Source organism: Pangasianodon hypophthalmus, chromosome 2 (genome assembly GCF_027358585.1).
Source record: "Pangasianodon hypophthalmus isolate fPanHyp1 chromosome 2, fPanHyp1.pri, whole genome shotgun sequence".
NCBI classification, from domain to species: domain Eukaryota; kingdom Metazoa; phylum Chordata; class Actinopteri; order Siluriformes; family Pangasiidae; genus Pangasianodon; species Pangasianodon hypophthalmus.
Genome location: NC_069711.1, coordinates 4,035,558 through 4,046,293, shown reverse-complemented (window position 1 = coordinate 4,046,293; position 10,736 = coordinate 4,035,558). Strand labels below are relative to the sequence as shown.

At 37.7% G+C, this 10,736-nt stretch overlaps 1 protein-coding gene across 1 annotated transcript; it reads left to right on the top strand.

The window, feature by feature from the left end:
* Nucleotides 1-3,942: 3,942 nt before the first annotated feature.
* On the top strand, nucleotides 3,943-9,182 carry cldn10a (claudin 10a). The gene is made up of 5 exons (XM_026945639.3): nucleotides 3,943-4,343; nucleotides 5,614-5,775; nucleotides 7,836-7,917; nucleotides 8,007-8,111; nucleotides 8,250-9,182. Exons 1-5 carry the CDS (start codon nucleotides 4,124-4,126, stop codon nucleotides 8,383-8,385), a joined length of 705 nt encoding a protein of 234 aa, XP_026801440.2. The 5' UTR covers nucleotides 3,943-4,123; the 3' UTR covers nucleotides 8,386-9,182.
* The last annotated feature ends 1,554 nt before the right edge of the window (nucleotides 9,183-10,736 follow it).

The following is a 10,736-nucleotide window of genomic DNA, read 5'->3' as shown; positions in this document are numbered from 1 at the left end:
TTGCTACAGGTGAAAGAATATCAATCCCTGCTGTATAAAAGAGACCCTTGGCTACTGGAGTTTTCACCAGGAAATGATATGCTCTTATGAAGCTCCAAATGACTTGCAATGTGGCAAGGGTCCTTTGAGGTTACATGGTAAGTCAGGGATGTTGACTATGAGATAAGGTGAACAGATAGAGGTATAGCACTGCAAATATACCAATACCAGTACTCAGTCTCCTCAAAGTATTAACAGTGGTGGTCTCTGTGGCTTTAGAAATGGTGGGAGAAGCTGGGCTGGGTGAATTTAAAATGTGTGGCTCAATCCAATTGGGCATCTGGGGAGACCACCTCTCTCCATCCCAAATTACAGAGGTTGCCAAATTGCAGAGTACTCCAACATGTTTTTTGCACTAATCTTATAGAACACCACATTGAGACTTCTGCAGGTGTGGCTATATGCAGCCGGTGCTATCGTTTGACCAAACCCAAAAAAAACAGGTGATTTGGGAGGAACTCATGGCCATGCTTGATACAGGTGTAATTGGGGAGTCCCACAGTGACTGGCCCAGCCTAGTGGTCCTGGTTCCCAAGGCAAATGGTTCAGTTTTTTTCTGGCCTTTTTCACTCCATGGAAAGTGACACCAATTTATCATGCTCCCTTTCCCTGTTCATATCCCTGGCCACATTTTAATGGCTCATGGACAAAACCACATGATGCCTAGGCCTTCTGTCAGGTAGAGAACAGAGGTGGTGGGGCTGGTGGCAGGCTAGACGGCTCCCCGGCCTGAGTCAGGTGGAGTGGGTATGTGGCAGCGTGGTCGAGCGCTGGTTAATGAATGGAGGGTAGAGTCGGGAGAATGATTGGTAAGGTGCAGAACCCGAGTTGTGTGAAAGTGGGTGGGAAGAAGGACTCGGCAGGCTTGGACAAAGCTTCAGGCTTTCAACACTCAAAAGAAAAACCAAAATAAAACATCCCAATCCCATCCCAATATTTTGGGGCTTTCACTTCGCTCAAGTTCATCAACACTTTCCAAGCTGACTTAGTGAACCAACATGATAATGTTTTTATTGATTGAGACTTCAAAGCACATCTTCAAGTCTCTCTGGACAAGGGCATCTTCCAAATACCGCAAATGTCAATGTAAATTTGTCAGGATGCTGAGTTTTTCAGTGGTTTAAATGTGTTAATTTTAAATGCAGTAACTGAAACCATTTTTTCACTTTCACTTTATGAACAATAGGATAAAATTTATGTATTTTTGTGAACATTCTAAAAAACTGGTTATCATCAGTAAAAAAAGGTTTTCTTTAAATTAACCTTAACCTTGGTTAACACATCTCATGAATACAAATAACATGGAATCAGTTATCTTCAAGTAGGTTGTATCCAACAAATAAGACAGAACACAGAACAAAACATGAAATGTCAACTTCTGTACAAAGTCTACACACCGCTGTTAAAATTGCAGGTTTTTATGATGTAAAAATTAAACCAAGATATGATTTAGCAACCAACAACATTCAATTGAAAAAGAAAAATCTTACAATAACTTGGTTGCATAAGTCTGCACGCCCTTTTATATTTTTTATAACCCTTTCTCACCTAAAAAGGCATCCAAGCCCACCTCAATCACCAAAACCATGTGGCAAAATGTGTTATGGTCTGATGAGACCAAGATTTGTTTGGCACAAAAAAGTAGATCACCCAAAGAACACTTCTGTTAGACAGCTGAAGGAAAAAAAAAATGTATCTTCCAACATGAAAATGACCCAAAGCACAAATTCAAATCAACAAACGAATGGCTTTAGAAGAAGATCGATGTTTTGGAATGGCCCAGTCAGAGACAGATCTAAATTGAAAACTTGTGGAATGACTTGAAGAGAGCTGTGCACAAGAGATCCCCTCACAATTTAATAGATAGGGAGCATTTTTGCAAGGAAGAACAGAATAAAATTGCCAAATCATGATTTGGTAGACTTTTAACCTGAGATTAGTATTAGTTAAGTTTAAAGTATTAGTTAAGTATGTTAAAGTATTAATTAAGGGTTGTGCACACTTGTGCAACCATGTTAATGTAAGCTTTTCTTTTTCTTTTTTCTCTAAAACATTTCTATTTGCTTTTCCCTTGAATTTTGTTGGTTGTTGTATTAAATTAAAGGTGTAAAAACATCTGACATGATTTATTGTGGTTTCATTTTTTTGCATCACAAAATTCTATCAGGGGTGTAGCCTTGTTATATCTATGTACATGCTTACATTTTGCAAACATTTATTTTCCAAACAGATTATTTATTAAGCAGATCAGAGCAAATGCGACTTGTTCCGAAAGCGACACTTCTCAAGGGATGCAATCTGATCCCCATAACATCACTAACTTTGAGTTTTACTGATATTCAGTGGCGGTTAGCAACCATGCACAATTAGAACATTAGTAGTGTCACTTTCCCTAAAATAACTATATAGTGTGTCACCCAGATGAGGATGGGTTCCCTTTTGAGTCTGGTTCTGTCCTCATTTCATCTGCTTTTTTTTTGAAAGTGTGATAGAAATAAAATGAAATTTAATATAGCTGTAAGTACACACATATTACCAGTGTATTTGTGTGATGTATTTTATTGTATTCTTGTTTTTTTTTTTTTTTTTACTGCTTTATGAATTTCTGTTGCTCTAAGAGGGCTTAAAGCCACTCTGTAGACTGAAAAAGTAAATTTAGATTTGCATTTACATTATTTAGCATATACCCTTATCTAGAGCAACTTACAGAAGTGCTTTGTGGCCTCTATCACAAAAAAAAAAAAAACTTGTGCGATAAGTACCAGGTAGGTGGGGATGGCCCACTTTTGGCTTTGTAGGCAAGCATCTGTGTTTTAAATCTAATTGGGGCAGCTAGAGGAAGACTGCTATAGTCCAGTCTTGTGATGAGAAGGAACTCAACAATAAGCGGAATGGATAGAAATGGCCAGGTCGTCCTGATGTTCTGAAGGAGAAAGCTGCATGACCAATTTAGGGTTAGCACTGTGAGGTGAGAAGAATAGTTGGTTGTCCAGAACTATCCAGGGGTTGTATGCAGTGTCAGATAGTGTAATCTTAGAATTCTCCAGGGATCTTGGCATGGGGATGCATCTCCAAGGAAACTCAGGTGCAAGGCAGGAACACATGGATGGAACGCCAGTCTATAGCAAGGCATCACACACACACACACATGTAGAGTAGCCAATCCACCTGCCACCATGCCTTGGGAGGAAGCTGGGAGGAATCCAGCGAATCTATTAGAAAACCAGCATGAGGAGAAGATCGAACCAAGGACCCTGGAGCTGTGATGCTGCTACCCACTGCACCACCATACCATGCAGGAAAGGATATCATTAACTTGAATGAATTTGTTGATATTTTGCACTGGTATTTTACACTGGTATCAGAGCAGAAGATATTAATTGCTAATAAATATAAACGTCCAAATAAAGAAGCATTTACACTCTTGCTACACTATTTTGATTAAGAAATCACAGTGGCGGAGTTGGAACACTTTTGATATTATTACCAATAGATAGAAATCTAACCTCTAACTGCTTTCACAAGAAGACGCAAAGTTTTGCATTGCTCCAAATTTAGCATCTACAATTCTTTTTGTAATACGTGTTTCAAATATTGTTATATAAAGATTCATTTTTTTTTCAATATCCACTGCAAGCACAGACATTTCAGGCCCTTCCAATAACATCCACCTCTAATGTACTCATCTGTTGACCTTTCATGGCTTACCCTTCCTCCTCAAATCATTCTTGCGGAGTGATATGTGTGTGTGTATGTGTGTGTGTGAGAGACTGTGTTGTGGTGAAATGGATGGTTAATGTGGATAAAAAGGCTATTGGTCAGTTGTTGAAAAGGTTTGAGAACAAAGCCCTCCCTGTTGTATATAATGCAACCAAAAGGGGACCCAGTGCTAGACAACTCCAGTCCACAACGCATCCTCCTGAACCACATACTGGAAACACTGCTATCCTGCCATGTAGTGACCATAACCATTCCTGACTACTGCTTCCTATAATAACTTTCGACTGGCACTATCGAATTGCTGACTGCTAACTTCAAGTGATCTGGCTTTGTTCATATTTGAGCTCTTCAGGCTGGGAAAACTATGGGGAAAATGGTTACGGAGATTGTTGCTTTGCTACTTAGCATATCAGGCTGGGTTCTGATCTCCTCCACACTGCCCACTGACTACTGGAAAGTGTCCTCCGTAGATGGAACCGTAATCACTACAGCAACCTTTTGGTCCAATCTCTGGAAGACATGTGTGACAGATTCGACTGGAATCTCCAACTGCAAGGACTTCCCTTCCATGCTGGCTTTAGATGGTTTGTTATTTCCTCCTTTAATGGCCTTCCTTTTCTCTACTAGGTAAAACGATTTTGTAGTGAGTTTATAGTAATGTGGGTAAATTAAAATGACTTTAGATTTATGTTTGCTTATACAGTCTTGTAGTAGAGATGTTAACCTCTTGAGAAACTGGATTTAATTTTGTGGAGTTTTCCTCTCAGGAAGAGTAGATGACAACATTTGTTAATGAAAAAGAGAAGCGAAGTATCAGATAGCTCTAATGTGGTTTTGGCTTGAGTAATGTCCTCTCCCAGCAAAATAACCAGGGCCAAATAGCTTAATGCATCATTTAGAAAGGGTCATCACTGTGCCAAGGCTAAATTGTGCCAAATGCACTTAAAGTAACCCTAACACTAGATTAGAACATGAAGGACTTTCCAGTCTGTGGTGCTGACACACAGAAGTACAATTTCTGGAATTGGTACAAGATCAGTTAGCTTTGATAAGAACTGCATTCAATAAATGGGCAACATGGGTAAGTAGAGTAATAAACATTACAAACTCTTAATCTCAGTCTGGGAAGACATGCTGATATGCATTAAGATACAATATATGGCCAAAAGTTTGTGGAAACCTGACCATCACTGTCATATGTTTATATGCTTTTTGAACATCCTTTTCCAGATATAATCACCCCTTTGCTGTTATAATAACCTCTACTCTTCTGGGAAGGCTTTCTACTAGTCCTGGAGCCTGGCTGAGGGGATTTGCCCATTCAGCCACAAGATTAGCATTAGTGATATTGAGCGAGAAGGCCTGGGGCACACTGGTATTCCAATTTATCCCAAAGGTGGGGTTGAGGAGAGGTCCCTGTGCAGGCCACCTGAGTTCTTCCACACCGACCCTGGCAAACCAGGGGAATTTTCATGCTCTAACAGGTTTGTGCTAGGCCCCTTAATTCCTGTGAAGGGAAATGGTAATGCTAGCATTCAAAGACATTCTAGAAATTTCTGTGCTTCCCACTTTGTTGCAACAGTTTGGGGACGGCGCACATATGGGTGTGTGATGGTCAGTTGTCCACATACTTTTGACCATATAGTATAGCAGTTTCTAAATACCTCATTTTTTCTTACTCTCTACCAGTCAGTTTATAACCCTTGATCATCATTTCATTAAAAAATCTGTGAGGCTGACTGGCACCTCTGACCTACTTTATATTATTGATCAGCCATTAGTTTGGTTTTAAGATGTACATTGAAAATCTTAGTGAATTCAAGCATCTGTTGTCCTGTTGTCCTGGTTTTTCAGCTTATATACAGGTGTGTCGTGGGTTGATGATCTCTGCAGTGTGCCTGGGTTTCTTTGGGGCCATTCTGGCCCTAGTTGGAATGAAATGCACAAAGATAGGTGGCTCTGAGACTACCAAGGCCAGGATTACCTGCTTCTCTGGACTACATTTTATCCTCACTGGTAATTGTCTAGACCTCTACTACCTTTATACTACTGTTCTACTTACTGCAGTCAGTAGACCCGGGGTCAGGAACCTATTCCTCAACAATATTAGACTATATTAGATAATATACATTTACATTGTCACTAGCAGAAACTTTCATCTAACACAACACTTAAGATTAATCTGCAAAATGATGTTCAGTGTAATTTACATCATAAATTTGAATAAGACAGCTCAAGGACAAAAGATTAGTGTGACCTACAAAATGTAGAGATAAAAAGGTTAAAATAATAATTATTTATAAATAATATAAGTGGAATGAGAAATTTGCATTTGTTGAAATTCAAGGTTCGTGATAATTAATTTGCAATGAACACATTGCATTATATAAAATCAAATGTAAAGTGGGACTTATTCTACATTGCATAGTTAATTTCATAATTATTGCACAGTACAGTAAATTATTATTGTAGTTTTTGGGGAACTATATCTTCAAGGATTCATTAAGGGTTGTATTCCATTCAGCTCAGAAAGAGGATACATTCAAGTTCTTTTAGTAGAGGAGCTAGCAAATGAATGTAAAAGTGTGATGCCCCTTCCTGCACTTCTGTTGATATGACATCATTTAACTTAACTCTGGGTTTCCCAATATTCTGAGTAGGATTTCTAAGTTGAGGGTTTTTCCTAGTTAGAGGTCGGAAATTCCGAGTTATGAGATTTTGGGTTATTCCATGATTGGGGTGTTATTTACTCTGTGTAACCTTTAAAAATGAAACATTTTTTAAAACAATGAAACTAATAAAACCTGCATTTAACCATTCAAAAATGTGTTAACCCATTTCAGGCAACAGTATCTAATTTTCTTTGCTAACAATGGTTGCATTTTGCTCTTAATTGAGTAATAGGGTCGGGGTATATATATATATATTTTTTTTTAAAATTTTTTTTAGCATAGAATTACCAAATGAACATAGAAATAACAAATAACCTGTGGTGAACTAGCATCCATACTAATGGCATGAAGACATTGAGCATATTCAAATGATTTACCTAAATTTTTTTTAAATTAATAATTTACTTTCAACCTGTAATTTGCGGAAGATGGTTGTACTTTCAAAGTGAAGTAAGCAGTCAATATTACTCTTTTGCATGGTTTTCCATTGAATCTTTAAGGGGTCTTATTTTCTGATAGTGTGCATGCCATGACTCAGCCATGGTTTGTTTTATTTGTTTATACATATCTCTAGCTGCCACCCAGTGGTCATTTTGTTGTTAGTACGAAATAATACACAACAGACCGTGCCGTTATTTGAAAATAATAAAAAATAATTCATGCCGGGGTTGTGTGCCATTACCATCCTTAAGTGGATAACTTTTGAATAACGACACAGAACAAAGTATGTTATTCTGCTTATACCACAGAGACTTGCCAGCTATTAAAATTGTTAGTTTATTAATGAATGTCATATCACACAAGTTAGTTCATGTTCTTACTTATGTTATAGCAGCTATAAACAGTAGTTCCCTCTCCAGCCTCGCTTTTTACTCTCTCTTGAAGTCTGTCTTTAGATTACAGTATGTGGAGCATCTGCTGTACAAACCCTGTGTATGAGCTGTTACTATAGAAAGGATAACATACACAAACTAATGCATTAATATATGTTATTTAATAGAATAGTATATCTATAATATAGTTAATATATCTATAATATATGTTATAGTTCGAACTTCTATCAGAGCCATGCTGTTATATTCTCTTGATTCGAGAATTCATCTACGTTGTTGTATAACTACCAAGAGCGATGTGTAAACCATAGGTTTTAATGTGTGACTAAATAAGAATTATAATAATTTAATAAAATAATATTTAATATAAAAATGATTTATTTGGCACTATCAATTCCCAACGAAGCATTCAGTATAACTGAATACTCTACTGAAGAATCTCTACCAGATTTATATTGAGTAACATTAATAATGCATGATCTAAGGGGTGTGTTGTAACTTGCTATATAGGAAGGGAAAATAGAACAAAATAGAAGTTTGGGCCTAACGCTCACTGTCTTTTTCTCTACAGGTGTCTGTTCATTGGCAACATGTTCACTATATGCTCACAGAATAACCTCTGAGTTTTTTGACCCATTATTTGTGGCACAAAAGTAAGTAACTGCAGCAAAGCAATTTAACTTTGAAGAATTATTATAAACAAAATCCGATTATAGCAGCCTAATTCTTATTATCTCTCCAGGTTTGAGCTGGGGGCTGCACTGTTTATTGGATGGGCAGGAGCTATCCTTTGCTTTCTGGGGGGCAGTATCTTCTGCTTCTCAATGTCAGAGGGCTTCAGCATGAGGTATATAACTATTTATCTCAAATATTAAAATATTGTTAATTAAATATGAGATATTAACATAATGAGTTTCTTTCAACTTATTATTTTACGAGTCTATGTTACAGATAGTAATTGATCACTCTTTTTCCACATTTAAAGAGAATACACTTACACCGGAGTCAACTCTTTCATGACAACTCGAAGCAAAAATGCCAACAGTCCTGCAAGTTCTGAAAAAGATGCAGCAGATCAAGGCTACTCTGTGAGGCAGTTTGGGAGGAATGCCTATGTGTAATATACCTCCACAGGAAAATTCTGTACAAAACTGACACTGATGCAGCCAATAAGAGCAAATGCCTATATTATAGGTTGTAAGATGGACATGCTTTATGCACAACCATAATCACTAAGGGAAACTACCACAGATAACACATAGACCATCACTAGAGCAAGAAGATCTTAAGGCATTTCGTACTTTAGCATTAGTCTTTCTAAGAGCTAATCTACTAAGTACTAACTATCTAACTTTTCATATCTGTGTATTTTTAGATGTTTACAGATATTAAAGAGTTTGCATAGATTGCCCGGTCTGGAGTTACTAAAGCTTTCTTTGTAATTTTTGGGACGAGTGGGGGATGACTGGGGAAAAAAAAGGATAATAAAAGGCAGCATATAGTGAAGATGGAATGAGTCTTCTGTCTTTAATGGATGTGCCCTTTGCTGAATTGAGACCCAATAACCAAGTGAAGTGATGACAGACATTTATGATGTTGGTTCCTGTTGCGTACCTCCGGCTCCGGAACACGCTGTCTAGATGCGGAAATTAGATCAGCCTAGTCACCTATTCTTCGGGACCTAGCATCTGTCTCCACCTCATGATCAATGGAAACCCTAGACTTTGACCCCTGCTTCTCATAGATTTCTGGTGCGTTCCAGAGCTCTGCTGGGCTGGCAGCATGGCCTTTCTTTCCACCCACATGTTTCTGTGTTAAGTATTCCAGTACTGAATGTAGTGTTTAGTTATGTAATCTAATATAGTACACTGTTGTTGTGTTTAGTTATGTAATATAATAAAGTACATTATACTTTTAATAAAACCTCCACTTCTGAAATATTTGTATACATAGAGAAGAAAGTTATGGCTATAAATTATATTTGCTGGCTGTTTAGTACTGTGTACACCTTTTAGTCCATATAACTCCTTTGTGAAGTTATATAAGAAAAGTTGCATGTGTTGTTGAGTTAATTCATAATTGTGAATATTTTTGTAAATGTATTTTTACAAAATTGTACAGGAAATCTTATAATTTCATGTAATTCTCATTTAGAATCTTACTATTTCTAATAATTAAAGTATAGGCCTAAATGTCTTGGAATCTCTGAATGATTGTAATTAGGCTATTATAATACAGTCAGGTCCATAAGTATTTGGACAGTGACACAAGTTTAATAATTCTGCCTCTGTACACTACCAAAATGGATCTGAAATGAAACAATCAAGATGTGATTGAAGTGTAAACTTTCAGTTTTAATTCAAGGGATTAACAAAAGTATTGCATTAACCGTTTAGGACTCATTACATAGTCCCTCCATTTTCACAGGCTCAAAAGTAAGTGGACAATTGAGTGATAAGCAGTTTCATGGCCAGTAGTGGCTTGTATCCTTGTTATTTCATGACAGATTAAGGAGATAAAAGGTCTGGAGCTGATTCCAAGTGTTGAATTTGGTAGCTGTTCATGGGAACTCTTACTATGTGGTCCAAAAAGGCATCAATGCAAGTGAAGGAGGCCACCTTTAGGCTGAAAAAACAAAACAGACCCATCAGAGAGATACCAGAAAATTTAAGAGTTGCCAAATCAACAATTTGGTAATTTTTTTAAAAAAAAAGGAATGCACTGGCGAGCTCAGCAACACCAAAAGGCTCAGCAACACCACGGAAGGCAACTAAAGTGAATGATCGCAGAATTCTTTCCTTGTTGAAGCAAAACCCCACAACATCTAGCCAAGTCAGGAACACTCTGGAGGAGGTAGGCCTATCATTGTCAAAGTCTACAATCTAGAGATGCCATCATGAATGTAAATACAGACAGTTTACCTCATCAAAATGCAAACCACTGGTAACACTCAAGAACAGAAAGGCCAGATTAGACTTTGTTAAAAAACCTCAAAAAAAAAAAGGCTGATCAGTTCTGATGCAAGATTAACTTGTACCAGAACGGTGGGAAGAGAAGAGTATAGAAAAGGAAAGGAAGGGCTCATGATCCAAAGCATACCACATCATCCGTCAAACATGTGTAGGAAGTGTTAGGACATGTATGGCTGCCAGTGGAACTGGGTCACTGGTGATGATGTAACTGCTGATAAAAGTAGCAGGATGCATTCTCAAGTGTATAGAGCTATACTTATATATATATAACAGTCTGCAGCCCAGCAGCCCAAGAAGCTTCTTGGGTACTTCAGCCCAAGAAGCACCGCACCCTTCCAGCATCACCTTTCCCATCTTCACCACACCCAAGGAATAAATAAAAGAGCACTTTTTTCCCATCACTCCTGCCTTCCATGTGTCTGTGATTGGCTCACCGCAGCCATGAGTAGCTACAATAGCACTTTTAACAATGGACATTGTCACAAAGCAGCTTTACAGAG

Excerpts from the sequence above, each read along its gene's own strand:
- cldn10a (XM_026945639.3), top strand. The coding sequence starts at position 4,124 with ATGGGGAAAATGGTTACGGAGATTGTTGCTTTGCTACTTAGCATATCA. Across the intron at positions 4,344-5,613 it reads TTCCATGCTGGCTTTAGATG|CTTATATACAGGTGTGTCGT; the intron begins GTTTGTTATTTC and ends CTGGTTTTTCAG. Across the intron at positions 5,776-7,835 it reads ACTACATTTTATCCTCACTG|GTGTCTGTTCATTGGCAACA; the intron begins GTAATTGTCTAG and ends TTTTCTCTACAG.